The sequence below is a fragment of the Epinephelus lanceolatus genome, chromosome 15, assembly GCF_041903045.1.
Source record: "Epinephelus lanceolatus isolate andai-2023 chromosome 15, ASM4190304v1, whole genome shotgun sequence".
NCBI lineage: Eukaryota > Metazoa > Chordata > Actinopteri > Perciformes > Serranidae > Epinephelus > Epinephelus lanceolatus.
Genome location: NC_135748.1, coordinates 33,312,282 through 33,329,987, shown reverse-complemented (window position 1 = coordinate 33,329,987; position 17,706 = coordinate 33,312,282). Strand labels below are relative to the sequence as shown.

Sequence of the window (17,706 nt, the reverse complement as noted above, 5' to 3'; positions counted from 1 at the left end):
GAAGTTTGCTGCAGAGATCAGCCTCTCATTGGGTGGAACGAGCCACCCGCTGAAGTCCCGCCCTACCACCTCCGGTTGTGTAGCAGTTTTCAACCGTTTTCAACATGTCCTTTACTAACTTTTGCGGTGTTTGATCTTGCAGGGATGTAGCCATTTTTCTGCCATGGTTCGTGTCCTGTAGGTGATATTTTTGTGGGCGTGTTACACCAAAACCTGTTTCCCCCAAGCAATATTTTTGCAAGCGCACCGTTGCTGTGGCACCGCCCAGAACAATTGTGATTGGTTGAAAGAAGTACAAGCAGCCGGGGCGTTTTTTTCTCCAATCTCACAGTGAGAGTCGGCCCAGCCAGACCTTTCTTTTCTTGAGAAAGGTCTGGTGAGTGAAACTAAACAACAGCAAAACTATATCAAAACATCCGTTTACAAACTCTCACAGAACTCATGCAGTATAATCCAAGTCTCATTTATCAAGTTGTATACTCAGTACTTCCAGGGAGTTGTTGGTCTACCACTGCCTCAGTCAGTAGTTTGTTTGTTACTCTGTGACTTTGTTGAATCTGAACTAACCCTTTAAAAACAACAAACACACACAATAACACAAATAAACTAACTAATAAAGGCAGTGGTAGACCAGCAGCTCCTGAGTTCAGGGAGGTAAAATTACTGTTTTTGTCAATGGAGTCTAGCTTTGAAGAGAGCATAGATAAGGTTTCACTTTTAGTTCAGTTCCCTGTCAGAAAGGCGGTCTACTACAGAAGTACTGAGGATACAACTGGATATGTTAGACTTGGATTATACTGTACGAGTTGTGTGAGAGTTTGTAAACAGATGTTCTGATACAGTTTACTCCTGTTAAATGTGGTCGCCTATGACTTCAATTCATTAGAAACTGGAGTATATATTCAGAGTATTCATCGTGGAGGCATGCAAGAAACACAAAGTTTTCTTTACGTATTCAGTGTAACACAGGGTGAGTGATTGACAGTAGTAGTCATTTGGGGAGTGAAGTATTCCTTAAATATTTTTTAGCACCACACTAACCCCTGGCCTCATGTTACCTCAAGTAGCAATTATTCCATGCATAAATTTGAAATTTGTATTTTTTCTGCATATAAATGCTAAATAGGGTGACCTTAAGTAAAGTGTTTGTTACCAAATATAAGCAAAATTGGATTCAAAGTAATTGAATCAATATTCAAAGCACTTCTTCACTCATGAACAAAACTTTAAATAACTCAATCTATTAGTTTTGCTTGCTTGGAATAATGACTCCTTATGGTAGAATTTTGTAAAATGCTAATAGAATATAATTTTATCACACTACAGTGTCATTGGAAGTCAGTGAGTAATCACATTGCATTATTGGACGCTGTTTCCATTTCAGCTGTTTAGCATATTTTGTTATCAAGTTTGTTTTAGAAAGGGACAAAGTTAATCACTAGTTTATGAATCAATGTCCGTAAAGTCTTACATAATGACACCTCCTGGTAGAAACACAAACAGCTCATATTCAGTCCCATTTCTGAATTAAAACTTATCAAGCTCAAGATGGCATTTCCCTTTTTTTTTTTTTCCTTAAATTTTATCTTGTGCCGCCATGGTTCTGCATGACTAACAGGTAATAAATTGCGGTTCGCCCTTGGAGAACGAGCTAGTGGTGAGCGATTGTCTGTGAGAGTGAGCGAGGTGGGAGGGAGCAGATGCCATGTCAGCAGAGCAGACAGTATCAGAGAGCAGACTGTGATGGAGGCTGGAAGCACAACACCCACAATTTTTCAAACAGAGTGCATTCAGTTTCAACTCTGCACCAACTCGCAGTCATGAATGTGTTTTGTATTTCCCTCTGTAAGGGTCAACAAACAAGGACAGCACCGGCATTGCTTTTCAGTTCGGGGCTCTTGAACTGAGGCAGAGCCACAAGGAGCTTTGCATTATTCAGCAGCAGCATCTTTGACTATAGGCCCTTTATGTGGAAGCAGGCAGGCCAGTGCTGGGTAATTATAATAATAGATTAATATTTACAAACCAAATGTGACACAGTGAGAAGCTGGTGGGAACCGGCCTTCTGTTCCGTTCAACCAAACCTAAGTGAAGCATGCTCCTTCCCTCCTCATTCAACACCTTATCTACCGGTATCCACACTGACTCTCAACACAACCTATTTTGGAAGCGTCACGGTGGCTTAATGCGCAATTTCTGCCCTAAATATGGCAGCTTTGTAGTTGTTATGCCCCCCCAAGGCAACAGCATCCTCAGTGCATGACATCTTCCCAAAGCTGCTCTGACTCACAGAGCAAAATGTCAAGACAAAGGTTATCAAGCTTCTTCATTACTGCCACAGTGAAACAAACCTCAGGAGAGCGTCGCCTTGCTCTTGTACATGCTGCAACATGTGATGTCTTCCACTGACTTCCACGGGTCTGGATGTAAGGCATCGTTTACCGCCTCGGGTGTCCCTATCTTGTCAGCTTCCTTCAAGCCCGCTCTAATCTTGATACTGTCAGCCCTCAGAGACTGCACTGCACAAAATGTTCATCTCTGCAAGAAACTTAATCTGGTATCGATTGTTAGCATCTCATTTTTTCTAAACACAGATTGGAAATCTTCCAGCAAGGTGAGATAATTACACCTGTAATGTAACAGAGGCAAGAAATTTAATATTGGCATGACCTCACCCCTTTAACACACACTTTAAGGTTGCTGTGATGGACATTTTTTGCAGTGTACATGCTGCCCTTCAGCTGCCTGGGTCCTTGGTGTAGTACTGTATGATAACCTGGCACAGAGGAGTGCAAGGAGAGAAAAAAAAGCCTCAGACTTCACTGAAGCTCCTCCCGAATTCTCCACCAAAGTCTTTGTCCAGATTTCAGTCAAACACCTGATATTTAACAGGGTTGATGTGCACACCTCTATTCTTCCTGTACACCAGACTGTGACGTCTCGTCCCTTCTAATGTGCTGTGGGAAGTCCTGAGTCCCCGAGCAGTCCCATCTTGCAAACATAAATTGCGGGAAAGATGCGAGAGGGAGATACTGTACACAAAAGGAAAATTCACCCAGCACAGACTTGCAGGACAGAGTGCAGATACATCAACGCCGCCTCAAAGTGCCCTCCATTAAAGAATTCATAACCACAGTGGTTCATTACCACCGTGAGTAAATAATAATGGACATGGCCTTTAACAGAGAGGGGCTGCAATGAGAGGACAATTAGGTTGCTTTCATGGGGCCCTCGCCTGGTATCTGCTTACATGACGAGGCTCCAATTCTATCATAATCTATTTGTCAAATCAACCCTTTAAGTAGGAGTGCTCACATATTCTTCATGACAGCGTAACAAATTTTTCCTCTAAAAATACACTCACAAGGGCATGCTGCTCGGATGCAAAAATGTGTGTCAAGTGTGAGGGAACAAACAACATCTGTAGTCTGATTTTCCGCACTATTCTTGCCATTTCCACTGATGAGAGGGAATCTGTCACCTATTCTGAGCGCAGAGTGAATTTTGCGGGATTAAAAGGACTTATTTTTGCATGTGTGTAACTCAAAGTGACATTTTGCCATCTCTAAATAATACATTAAGCTAATTCTGTGAAATAATCAGAATAGTATCTTCAAAGAGACATTGTGCCTGGGGGGGTGCTTACCTTTTGGTAGGAGTAGGCGCCCCAGAGGACATGAGCATTGTGTCGTTCATGTTGTTGGCCACTGGTTTCGGCTGACTAAAAGACAAGATTAGAGGTCTTTAATGCTACACTGCAGAGGCCCGTGGTGCTTGTCACCAGGGAATGAAGTAGAGGGCATTTGCATTTTATTAGTAATCATGAATCAGCGATCCTGACTTCAATTTTATCCCACAAATGTACAAAAGAGAGTAAGAGGGGAGGCAGGGGGGATCATTATACACTGAGTGTGGTTCAAAATATAGGCAACATGTTGTACTCGAGTTATCTTAAAATTGGAGCGAAATAATTGACTTTTCTGGGAAAGGCAATTTAAATGTTTTTAGGGCTATTAGCTTCAACCTAATTAACATGAGCAAGAGCAACAACAGCAGACAAGGAAACTAATTAAACTGGAAGTCTGTGAAAAACCAGGAAAGGTGACATTGTGGGAGGTAATTTGTGAGGGTAAACAAAGCGATGGGGTCCATCTGGCGGCTGAATCAGTGGCCCCCACGAGCTCGTTGGAGCCCAAACTCCTCGGACCACAGAGCCTCATTAACGGATCAAAATATCACTCTGCACATCTCAGGTGCTCCCCTCTTCACGCTTAGCCCGCCACAGACAACAGCACACGATTTCCATGTCTCTGTAGTTGCATCTCCTCGATCTGCACGTAGTATCTCTCTGTAGTTGTCAGCCTTGATTCTATTGTAACTGACTATTTTATTTAAAGCACTCATTATCACATAAAAGCCAACACACTGAGCACCATTGTGTCCTATTATGCCTATTTGTCCAATCAGCATTTTTTGGCCGAAATCTAACTATTTATATCCACATTGTGCAGAGTACTGTTATCAGCACAAGACACAAAGTGCCTCAACAGCACACATAGTCGTCTGTTCTGTGAATTATTGTGCTGCTAAAAATAAAAGCAAGAGAAGCTGCATCATTTCTGGACCACTAATTGTATTCAAATAACTTGTTAGTTGTTCACAAACCAGTACAAGCACATATTCCCTGCACTGATGTGCATGCTCATGGGGGTTTGGCATGTTCTTTTTAAAGACACGTTGCAATTATTTATTGGTTCATACATTTAAATTTCCCTCAGGACCAGCCTAACAGATTCAAAAGACAACCGTGGACAGTCCTCCATAAGTAATTTACATCTTATAACACAATCCTGCTATGATTCATATGTTTCAAGCAATAAGATAATAACAGGAAAAAGAAAAAAGTCACTACTCAAACCTGCACATGCTGCCTTCTAGTCTCCTTCACAGACAGACTGTGTGCACAAATACTTCCAAGGAAATGTTAACCTCTCATTTAACACTCATTACAATAATACACCCAGAAGGTGTAGACAGAAGAGGAGACACGGGGTCATCACACTTACCTCTGTGAGGAGAGAAAGCACCTGCCTGGCTGGCAAAATACATCCAACTGCTGCTGTTGCCAGATGCCTAATCTGCCCTCAACTGAGCAAGCGAGCATCTCAATGTACTACACTGCTGCTGTCTCCAAGGAAACTCGGCGGTCACATGACTTCATGACGACGTAGATTTCTCTCTCTCTTTCGCTCTCTCTCTGTCTCTGTGCTCTCTGAAGCTCCCTGTTCCGGCACTGTCTTTTCACCTCTCTCTCCAACACATGAATACACACTGGAAATTAGGGAAATGCCATTTGCTCAAAATACCTCAATTGCAGCGTCCAAAAAAACCTCCCATCCCTGCAGGAGGAAAACATATAACAAACTGGCCTCTGCAGTCTATACTATAATTGCATTTACATATCTTAACTCTTCCCTTTTACCTTCAGTGAGTTACATAAGTCAAAGCTCTTCACGGCCATCCTTCTATAAATAATCATCAGTCCTTTTCAAGTACACCAATATAACTCCTGTGGAGTGCATAAAAAAAAGAGCAGCTTCTACTTACGTAAAAGTATTTCATTTTCCTGTAAGAATTTGGATCCATTCTTACAGGCGTCCTAACTCATTCACATCAGTGTCTGCAGCCCCCGTGGTTCACTGGCTGGAGAAATGCTGATTAAAGCCGCACAGTCCAGTAACTCAGCCAGTGCCTCAGAGGTCAAACTGGAGTGAGTTGACACAACATTTAGGCACTAAGAGATCAAAGTCTGCAATGCGCTAAGCCTCGTGCTACCTGCGTGCAGTGAATGACAATGTGCCACCCTTTCCTTGCACTTGGCAGTTGGCAGGGGTACAGGGGGAAATTAAGTCTGGTGGAGCTTCATACACGCACATTCACCTTATTTCTGACAAATGACGGATGCACAGCTGCCTTCAATCGAACCTCGAAATTAATACGCAAACATGGAGCATCCTCTCCTGCTGGAAAAGATGCTGCCTATTTGCAGCCTTGGCCATAAAAAACAAATGGATCACGCTCACAGAAAAGTGAATTACACGCCTGTTCTCTCCATTTTAATGACACTGATGGAATTTGCATTGAACCAGAGTATAAAAAAATGTGGTTAAAACAGAGGAAAGCATTTTAAAAATGTAAAGGGATTTGTGAGGATTATATAGAGAGTGGGAAATTGCTAAATATTATCATGGCACTGAGAATTTGAAGCTATAGTGTGTGTTCCGCATTAATGCAAAGTACGGTGCCTATTTTCGACTCTCAGACTATTTTGGTGCTTAAAGTGTTTTGGCAGAAGAGGCACTAAGTCTGAAGGTAAGAAGCTGTATCATAGATTTAAAGTTCCTGAGACAGACGGTGCATCTCAAACCTATAACTCCTCTCCTAAACACAAATCCGCAAGAATCTCGCTGACAGTTTGAGTGGAAGGGAAAAACTCACAGCTCAGCTCGCTGTTCGTCTTTGCTTTCAGATGCCAGTAAATATTTCAAAAACAGCATCAGAATAGATACACTTTGTCTGAAGGGGATGCGAAGGGTTGGACAACTGGGAGACTCATGTCCGTTCAGTTTGGGAGTTTCTATCAAGCCAGACGCTCTACCCTGGTTCTGCCATTATTACTCACTCACAGCCGCTTCGTCAGCCTCACACGCACACACACCTGAGAGACTATGCTGATGGATGAAATGAAAATACACCTCTTCACAGACAACATTCATCAGGATTGGCAACTACTGTAGCAGCACTAGTTTTAGAATACCAATGGCACATTTCGCTCTCTGTTATGGATCATCAATAAAATGAAGTCAATTCAGAATAAAAATTGGAGGCTTGGCAGTTTTCCTGTGACTAATTATCTGAGCGATCCAGTTTGAGGAAAGATTTCTGTAGCCAGCAGGGGAATCATCATGGGAATGGTAGGCGGACAATTATTATATTCATCCATAATTTTTCTGAAATTGACTGTTAACAAGTGAGAATTGTTCCATTAGTGCCAGCTCTTCCCTATGGCTCATGACTACGAAGAGTACTGAAAAAAAGATTTACAACTGGTATATTGGATTTAAAGGAACAGTTCAACTTTTGAGACTTATGCTCATTTGCTTCTTGCCATGAGACGATCCATACCACTCTTGTATCTATCCAGTCCAGTCACCAGAAGAAGTTGTTGCTATTGTGCATTTCTGCAAATCAACAATACACTACATTTGAATGTTTCATATGGATCATATCAACGTTTGTACAGTGACATAATATATAAGTTGACTTTCTCATTTGGGAGCTGAAGTAGATGGTGGATGATGTGTCACCTAGTCGAGACACCTGCCAAGCTGCAGACCACTGTTCAAAACTAACAAAGAACAAAATCAGTTGTGTTTTTAGCGAGTCATTGCTGTGTTTTCATTGGCTTTTTAGGCACCAAACTTGAGTGTTTTGTAGCGACCTGTCTGTGTTTTTCCAGCAACTTTTTAGGCGCCAAATGTGGGTGTTTTGTAGCAACCCATCTATGTTTTGCCAGCTGCATTTTAAGCTACAAATTTGTAACAACCAGTGTGTTTATTCAGCAGGTTTTTTTGGCTCCAAATGTGGGTGTTTTGTAGCCACCTCTCTATTTTTCCAGTGGCTATTTAGGCCCCAAATGTGGGTATTTTGTAACAACCTGTGTGTTTTTTCAGCAGTTTTTGGGGCTCCAAATGTGGGTGTTTTGTAGCGACATGTCTGTTTTTTTTAGCAGATTTTTCGCCACAAATCATGTATGTTTTATAGTGACCTGTCTGTGGTTTTCCAGTGGCCTTTTAAGCACCACACATGGGTGTTATATAGCTACCTGTCTGTTTTTCCAGCTGTTTTTAGGCTCCAAATGTGCTTGTTTTGTAGCGACATGTCTGTGTTTTTCCAGCAGCTTCTTAGACACAAAACGTGGGTGTTTTGTAGCGACCCATCTGTGTTTTTCCAGTTGCATTTTAAGCTACAAATGTGGGTATTTTGTAACAACCTGTCTGTGCTTTTTCAGCAGTTTTTTAGACACCAAATGTGGGTGTTTGGTAGTTACTGTACTTGTCTCTGTTTTTCCAGTGGCAATAGTAGCATGGAACGTAGCTGTTTTTTACCGAGATGTCTCTGCTCCATAATAACATACAAGTGGAACGTATTTTTAACCGTTTCCACTAAGCAGTCTGGTTCAGTTAAGTTCAGTTGATTACACATTAAAATAGTTGTTTTGCATTCCCATTGTCAAAAGATGTGTATGGTACCAATGAAGATGTTCCAGTCCATAACTTTTTTTACGGCACCCCTTTGTTAAGGTACCTAGCACACTAATCCAATACTAAAAGGCAGAGCTATAAACACTGCAATACGTTGATTGGGCAAGAGAAAAAACATCACTCCTGCTTAACAAGGAATGCATAAACCTGCTGTTATATAAAGATCTCATTGATTGTAACAGATACTCTAGCTTTTTTTTTTTTTTTTTTTTTAAATTGTTCTGGAAATGTTGGTGCACAATCGCAGTCCATGTACAATCAACAAAGTGCAGACTCTCCTCTGCATCGCTGGTGAAGAGGAGGAGTACAGTGAGAGCTAGATGGAGCAGTGATGCAGCTATTACGATCTGCTAACAATCCAGCTTACATTTAAGACTAGCCTACTGTCTACAACAGAAACACATAACAGATCTGTGGTTCAGGTCCATGTCCATTTGGGTTACAGACGGGTCGTAATGGTACTATACTGAAAGGGTTAGAAATGTGGCTTTATTTAACGGACAAACATTAGAGAGAGATGGAGTGGTATCAATCTTCTCATCCTTTAAATGTTCTCAAATATGTGTCATAGAAGGAATGAAATCTGGATATTTTCCCCTGTGTGTGCACAAAATAGACTTAATACATTTTCTTTGGATACGATTTGCAAATAAAATCTGTTCTGCAGTTTGAAGACATGCACAGTTAAATATGGAAGCATTAAATCTGAACCAAAATTAAGAATGGCAGTCTCCGATGAATACATATTTTGAATGTCAGGTTTAAAAAACATCTTTTCATGGCACGGCTGATGAGAAGCACTACTTCATCACCACACACAAATAAAAAAACACAAACGCTTCTGCAACCAAAAATAGGCATTTTTCTGTCATCAAAGACGGGGACTTTTGTTAAATACCTTCCCTGCGTCAGACAATACAACAGAGACTGAGACACACATACAAATAAGTCTCAGGGGTCAACAGTCACTTCCATTATCCTAAAAGTCAGTGAACACACACACACACACACACACACACACACACAGCCTACACAGTGCCACCAACCTTGAAATGCCATCTGCGAGAGCATGAGAATGCACTTTGTCCATTACATGCTTAAAGGAAAGCATAACGGCAAGATGTTCCTGGAATTTTTACCCAAAAACTTTCATTTTACAGATGTCAGGATATTCTGTGTTGCTACTTGTGCCAAATAACCAGTGGTGGAAAGAGTATTCAGACCTTTCACTCAAGTAAAGGTACTGTACAAGTGCAACAATTTAAAAGTAGTATTATAAGCAAAATGTCTGCATCCAAAATTTTACATAAGCATAAAAGGGTAAGCAGTAAGTACTTTTTCTGAAGGAAGATGCCACCTGAGTTTGCCTGGATCCAGACCTTTGAATCTGCCCACTCCCCTGAGTTTGAGTTGACTGACACATACTGTAACAAGCTGACAATTTAATCTAATATCAGGCAACATCTGAGCGGTACAATATATAGAATACAGTATAATTGTTATAAATTTGGAGAGGACAGGTCAGGAAAAAAGTTTGGCTTTAGCAGTGTAGAGTTTCTTAAAATAGACTCTGAACTGTTGCTGTTGTTTATCATTATTAAACAATTTAAGGTCAGTGGCTGGATGTAATAGCTTTAAAATGGTGTGTTAATTGAGCTATAAATGCTTTCAATGTCAAGTGCCCAGGGGGTGGGAAAACATCAGCAATGAAAACATGATGCCAGCTGTTGCCCTGCTGTAATTTGATTGGCTCTTTGCCAAGTACTGTCGTCATTATTTGCTTGTAGTTGGCAGACGTTAGTATTTGTTGTTAAAGAAGGTAACTAACTGTGGTCTTCATGACCTATAGGAGCCATTCCTGGTGTAAAATGTATATAGGATGCTAATTTATCCTGTAGGGGTCACTGTTGTGGGTATCTGTCAATATAGGTAGGACCCATTCATTAAGGGACAGGTGTTGGTAGATGGAAGAGCACATATAGTTTATTTGACCACACCGCTGGGGCATGTCAAGCCAGGTATACGCTGCTAAGCGTAATGAGGAAGTAGCGTTCTTTTGACACAGATTTTTTGGATTCACTACAACAGTGAGAAATAAATAATGCATCAAAGACAATAAGAAGAAGTGGGACACTTTGTCTTCACTTGATGAACAGCAGATGGTTTTGGCAGGCGAGTGCATCAATTTGTAGCCTGTCTATGCACCTCCTCAGTGGCTTTAAGTTTAGGTTTCTCTGCTGTAATGAACTATGTGATGAAAAACTTAAAATCAAAAAGCCCAGCTGTCCCACCAGCTGCAGGATATTGTTATAAACCAAACCAATGGAAAACATAACCAGATTTAATCTGGAGTGGTTCTTAAGGAAAAAACGTCTCACTGCTAGCTTGTCAAAGAAGACACTGTATTTTGCTTCCAGTGTGTGGTGATCAGAGGGGATGTTACCTGGTCAATAACTGGCTTTCAGGATCTCAAGCATCTTTCTGAGAGGATTACCAAACATGAACGCAGCAGGACAACGTGGCAAACATAGCTACCCAAACTATCCAAACTGACATCACATACAAATAAGGGATTCAGCAGTATGACAGCAAATTGAGAGGGATGGGTATATGTGCCCAATCGGAACTTCAATTCAATTTTATTTATAAAGCCCAGTATTACAAATCACAATTTGCCTCAGACGGCTTTACAGCATACAACTTCCCTTTGTCCTTGGACCCTCACAGGTCATACTCAACTCATAGACATCTGAAATGTGACCAAGTGCCCAAAGTACCCCGTGTTTCTTTGTAAGGGGACACAAGGCAAAAAGGTTGGGAACCACTGGTTACATCTGTAACAAATCATTGTGTTTTATAAGCTTATCATGTTTTTCAATCTAAAATCTTTAACTGAAAGGTAACTAGTAACTTTATCTAAATGTAGTGGAGTAAAAATACAATATTTACTTATGAAATGTAAAAGGAGTAGTTTTTAAATAGGCTATAAAATAGCATACAGTTAAAAAAAAACCTCAAATACACTGTGTGAGTAGATGTATTCTCTACCATGGCAGTTACTTTTATCATTTTACAATGAAAAAATCAAACTGGTCCCTTCAGTTCATTAAAAAAAATTCTGAGGAAAACAATAAAAGGCCTCTGTGCTATAAAATCAGATATAACCAAGAGATCCAACTGGGAAGAACTCAATATTCTCTGTGACTCCATCATCTGAAATAATCAACATCATAAAAAAAAAAAGGTACGGATTACTGCTTGCTGAGGGCACTGGAGGGACCAAACTAGTTTCAGCCACAAATTTTATTTTAATCAATATTAATCTACTCGTGTGATGTAATTTCATGCTACACAGCCTATACTGCGCGAGCTAATCCAATCGCCTCATCTCTCAGTTGGAGGGAAACATTCAGGTCGACAGTTGATTCTCCACAATGTGATGAATTGTAAATTTATGCAAATGTAAACTTCATCTTAAATGCATAAGTTTGGGCACAATGCAGAAAAATCCTCCCGCCAGTGGGCAGATGCTGGATGCGAGAACAGATTCAGAGATGATGGTATCTATCACGCCGTAAAACAGGAAATCATGTTGATGTATTTATGTTGTGTCTATTTTTCTTGGCATCCACTGAGCTGGTTTCTCCCCCATGATGTAGCCCACGATCAATTACTCACTGACACTTGCCAGAAGCAAAACCCATATACAGACAGCTTAGATTTATGGTCGTGACTGGAATATGAAGCAGGATTTTGTTATGAAATGTGCCATGAGAAATGCTGAAAGTAAGTTGAGAGATTTCCTGTGATCCTATTAATGCCATGAACAAACAAAATCATAAATCTTATTTTTTTTTTTATATCTCTGAAACCTTATTAGATTTTGTCTTGGTGGAGGCCGAAAGCGTCAAAGTTTTGTTGGTGTTTGGGTGATGAGAAAAATATGAAGTGACCTCAGCAATGTGGACTTGTGCGAATGTATCTTAGTGGAGGAATTGATTATGGAAATCGTACAATTTTTCAACTGAAATGTAAATGAGTGTGCACGGTTTAAGACAGCAGCAGAATATAATGCATTTCCTATAATGACTTCGAGGAGCCTCAAAGCCTGGAGTGTGAGATTTATACCATCGTCCCCGTTCCATTGCCAACAGACTGATGAGGACGACTGTGCTGTTAACGGCTGAACCTGCGTAGTATATCACCATTTCCACGTTAGCAAATAATCATGGGCTTGACATCTTGGCGAGATGGGACTCTATCCGTCATGTAGTGACAGCGAAATGGAAAGATGGAAGCAGTTACATGACAAGAACAGACAATAGATCATGAGCACTCTAAGCCTTGCTGCGCTGTTAATCAACAAATCAGCTGGGTTTCCCTCATTAATGACACAACCAGTGGTAACAAATGCTTTGGGAATGGCACTTACACAGTATGGGTGAGTTCCTGTGGTCTCTCAGCCTGCTCGGGGAACACAGGATGAGGCGGCTCTCCGATGGGGACGCAGCCCAGAGATTTACTGATTGCATGGCTCAGCTTTTTGGCCGGAGACTTCTGTGAGGAGGGCAGGACAAACAAAGTATTTGTCACCTAGTGTTGTATCATCGTGTTGAGGTAGTAGAAACAGTTTTAAGCTGCTTCAGAAGTAATTTACATAACTAGGTCAACAGTTTGTTTACTGTGCCAAAAGTGTGGATCAGCAGTAGCTTGTGCATATTCAGGAAGTGCTTGTATCTGCTACGCCACATGCAGCTTGGGTGGCTGCCCTACGGTCCCAAAACTGCAAGGCAATGAGTTTATTCTTCTGTGTTCTTGTCAGACAGGTGTATGACTGCAGTTACGTACAAGCTAAAAATACTGTGCAGACAGCAACATCGTACACATCCAATTTTAACGCCAGCGGTGTTCTTCTGCAGGATTTTCAAATGGAAACACCCACTCAGCCATTTGCAAAAGGCAGTTACGTAGGCTTGAGGGCTGATGATATAAATGATAACTGTAAGGGTTAGTTTGGACTTCTTGAAGTGGGGTTGTATGAGGTACTTATCCATAGTCAGTGTATTACTGACAGTAGATGGTGCTCGGCATGCCCCCAGTTTGAAGAAGCACACATAAGCACCGTCACGGAAGCTAAGTGATGTACTGCTAAAAAAAAAAAATCAATATGAGATGAGTGAAGTATTTCGAATATTTTCACTGCTTTACCTTACCGTCTGACAGCCCTTTCTGATTGGGATCTGAGGCTGTTATATCACTCTCTTCAAATCCACCAGACTGTACTGACCAAAACAGTAATTTTACCTTTCAGAACACAGAAGCTGCTGGTCTACAGCTGCCCCATTTCCACCGAGCAGTGCGGTATGGTACAATTAAGTTCAGTACACTTTTTTTTCGTTACCACTGTGAAAAGTTGTGGACAGCACCAGTAAACCATTCTGTACCATCCCCATTTTTGGTCCCCCCTCTGTTGGGGTACCTAGCACACAGATCTGGTACTAAAAGGTGGAGCTGTGAACACTGCAGTCTGATTGGTCAGTAGAGGATGGTCACTCTGCTCAGGGCTGAGTTGTGGCTTGTTTTGAGGCTCATGTAACCACTGTTCATACTGTGGAGTGTTTAATCAGTAAACTGTAACTATTAAATAAAGGATGTTTTGCTGCCTCTCACAGCAGCTGGAGTCGGAGAAAAAGTAACTTAATTCACTAGACCAACTGCCGGCAACTTTTAAGGTGGAATGTTTACTTGACTCGGCTCAGACACAGAGAGGCACGCTGGGAAAGGCTATGGGGTTTATATGTACTATGTCATCATGCAGAAACCAACATCAGGTCAGGTAGGAAAACGTTTTGAGAAAGACTTGGGAAAAAAGCATTATGATGCTAAAACATCATACATACTTTGACCAAAATTTGAATGTTCAGATTTCAACACATGTGGGACACAACTGTGCATTAACAGACTGATTTTACAACCTCAAAATAATTAAAAAAAAATGTTGGAAATTGGTGATAACAGTAGCTCTGACATGACATAAATGCAGCATAACCATACCATACCATTACTGAAAAAACATATTTTTTAATAGATGATACTGTAATTGTCCTTTTTAATATGTGTGATGATAAATGATTACCGATATCATTGTCTTCAGATCGACCATTTTCCTACAAAAAAGGACCAAACTCTACAGAATTTTATTCTTGGTAGGGTAAAAAAAAAAGTCTCTGAAAAGTTTTGTCATTTAACACTCCAGTGAAACACAAACTAAAACACAAACTATTAATTAATTAATTTAAGGTAAGATGGGATAGCAGTTCCTTAAGGCAGGATGATCACTCGAGCATTTGGTTTCATTTAGGGAACAAACCAGAAACTGTTTAAAGGGACGGTTCACACTGAAATCAAAAAGATTACACCCACCGACCGTATCACCGCCAAAAGGGAGTGTGCATCTACTCATGGACGAGATGCTTGTGCTCATGACGGTGCGAGATGAAAACATTAATGGCGTCCTCCTTGGCTGAGCTTTAACATTAGCTAGCTCAGTGGTGCTAGGTGAGCTAGCAGTAGATGTACACTTCATTGTGTGTGGTGATACAGTTGGTGGGTGTAGTTCAGTAGAAAGAAAATAGTTCCTACATGAAACTGCTCACAACAAGGTCTGTGGATTATCTTGAGTAACAAGGTCATGATTTCTATAAAGAGACATTGCTTTTTTTTTAAATGTATTTTTTGGTGCTTTTATCATCACAAGCCGAGTGCCATCTAGTTCCATGATACTGGAGAGCAGGCAGACATCTCTACGACCGTTATCTTAGTTTACTTGTAATAAAATGTATTATAGGAATAAAATGGCCCTGCCTTTATGTCGTGCAATTTATCCATATAATACAGACACACAATAATGGTTGGAGAGTACATTTAACGCACTGGCTGACACAGCAGTTGTCTTGTTCTTTTATGAACAGCCATTGTTTTTGTCACAACAAAAGAAAATGGCCAGTAAAGCTGCCAGCTAATCAGAGTAGTGTGGGTGCTGCCAAATGCTGAAACCAAATAAAATGTGGCGAACAATGTCCCAGATGTGTTTCACAGACATATAATTTACACCAGTTTGTGACGAAAGTAGGAAAACATCCAGAACAGATCCAGCCATCTAACCCTCGTGGTAATATTTTTTCACATTACAGATATCTTTTTGTGTTGCATCTATTCAGGCGTGTCAGTCAAGTCCTGAGGCTTCATGAACAGTCATTCTCTTCTGTGAAAAACCGTGTGGGGTGGGAATTGGATTTGGGATCCTGCGCCTATGTCTTCCCTTGTTTCGATTTATAACATAATGATTGAGCTTTGGGGGAATGTGGCAACATAGCAAATTCAATCAATACAATTTCATTTGCCAAAATGAGTAAAACCCCATAAAATCCCGTTTGGATTGCTTTGAGAGGACAGGAAATGTAGGGTGACGGCTGAATAGTCTGCCATGTTGTAAAATCATTCCCCACTCTCACAGAGATATTGACTCTAGGATTGTTTTGAAAAGGGAACAACAGGATGTAAAATTAAGAGTGATCAGGGCTTTGCCTTACCCAGGATGAGTGCTCCTTCATTTGGTGCTGGTTGCTATGGGGACCATTGGCATGACCACGCCAGAAGCAGCTTTGGCAGAGCTGGTAGCCATGGCACTGTTGGCACCGATACCGGAAACCCATCATGCTCTCGCTCCGGCAATATGAACATTCCACCGGATGGAAGACTGAGCAGTAAAGAAAAACAAAGACGGGACAGAGACATCTTTACTTACAGAGCTGTTCTCTTATATTTTCACATTTTTTATTATTATTTTCACATTATTATTTTTTTTTTTTATTTAATATACTTCTAATTATTTTTTTATGTCTGTACTTATTTCTATCTTTGTGCTGCTGCATCTTATCTTACATCTTAAAAACCTGTGTGTGCAGTTAGTTCTAAGGCAGTGGTTCTCACCCTTCTTTGTCAGACGTATCCCTGCAGCCAGTTGTAATAAGTAACTCAGTACATTTAGCCAAGACCTGTACTTGAGTAAAATGTTAAGGTACTTGTCCTTTAATTGAGTATATCCATTAAATGTTACTTTGTACTTGTACACCACATTTCAGAGGGAAATATTGTACTTTTTACTCCATTACATATATTGACAAATATAATGACTAATAACTTTACAGATTTAGATTTTACATTGAAAAAAACAAAAAAAACAAACTTAAACCAGTAGTTTCTAAACTATTGGGCTTGTGAACCTTTATTAAAAATAATGATGGAAAAATCCTTATATGTTTTACTTGAAGATTTTTTTTAAGATATTTTTTAGGGCATTTTGCCTTTAATAGACAGGACAGGTAAGTTTGAAAGGGGGAGAGAGAGAGGGGATGACATGCAGCAAAGGGCCCCAGGTTGGACTCGAACCTGGGCTGCTGCAACAACAGCCTTGTACATGGGGCGCCTGCTCTATCCACTAAGTCACCAATGCTCCGTTTTACTTGAAGATTAAGTTCAGGACCTTTACATATAAGTTCAGAGGAAGGATTAAATGAGTGCTCCTGGGGGTGGAAGAGAAAAGCACTTTGAGTGGTCAAAAGACTAGACAGGCACTATAGAGGTTCAAGTCCATATCCATTTAGCTGTTTACCATTTCACTGTTTCTAGGCCCAAAGAGGTAAAATTATGCATTATTTTACATCACCGTTTTACAGACATCAGCATCAAATTTAGAGAAATTAAATGAGGAACATTTATATTCAAATGATGAAATGTCAGTGTGGATGCACATTGTGAATATAAATAGCTGAGAGTCCACATCTCACCATTTTCAACATTAGCAAGTCGGTGCATGAGCGGTAGCCATACGAGGCATTGAGGGGGAGGATCTGCCATCAACACATCCAAAAACGTGTTCAGCATAATCTTCTTCTGGATACAACCACACACAAACATGTATTAACCAAGACATGCAAATTATTAGAAGATAGGGAAGAAGAAGAAGAATGAGAGGATGGTGTGTTCATAAATCCTCCTCATACCTGCTGAGGGAAGCACGTCCGCACCGAGTGCTCCGTGTACCCAAAAGAAGGGCCCTCGAACACAGCCGTAGGGAGTTTGAGCACCTCCCGGAGAAACTGATCAAACTTTGCAAACATCATGACTCCACTTGAGTCGGAGATCTGTGAGAAAATATCTGAGGGACAGCAAATGTCAGACTGTTAGGAAGAACACAGTGCAAAGCAGGCTTTTGACATTTCTGTGGATGTATTGATCCGCACCCTGTGTACTCAGCAGAGTCAAAATAGGCACAGTTAAAGCAAATAAATTCTGCATGTGTGTTTCAACAGTGCCCCTG

At 40.7% G+C, this 17,706-nt stretch overlaps 1 protein-coding gene across 6 annotated transcripts in view; it reads right to left on the bottom strand.

Annotated features, from left to right (window-relative positions):
• The window catches only part of dtnbb (dystrobrevin, beta b), a 49,214-nt gene that overhangs the window by 17,595 nt on the left and 13,913 nt on the right, over positions 1–17,706 (bottom strand). For 3 of the 6 annotated variants that reach the window (XM_033642661.2, XM_033642656.2, XM_033642662.2), the window contains exons 7-11: positions 17,390–17,544; positions 17,174–17,279; positions 15,917–16,083; positions 12,757–12,881; positions 3,647–3,721 (exon numbers count right to left, since the gene is read on the bottom strand). In XM_033642661.2, the coding sequence (XP_033498552.1) occupies positions 3,647–3,721; positions 12,757–12,881; positions 15,917–16,083; positions 17,174–17,279; positions 17,390–17,544 (628 nt within the window). The remainder of the gene's footprint in view (positions 1–3,646; positions 3,722–12,756; positions 12,882–15,916; positions 16,084–17,173; positions 17,280–17,389; positions 17,545–17,706) is intronic. The other 3 variants (XM_033642663.2, XM_033642664.2, XM_033642659.2) reach the window with 2 other exon arrangements.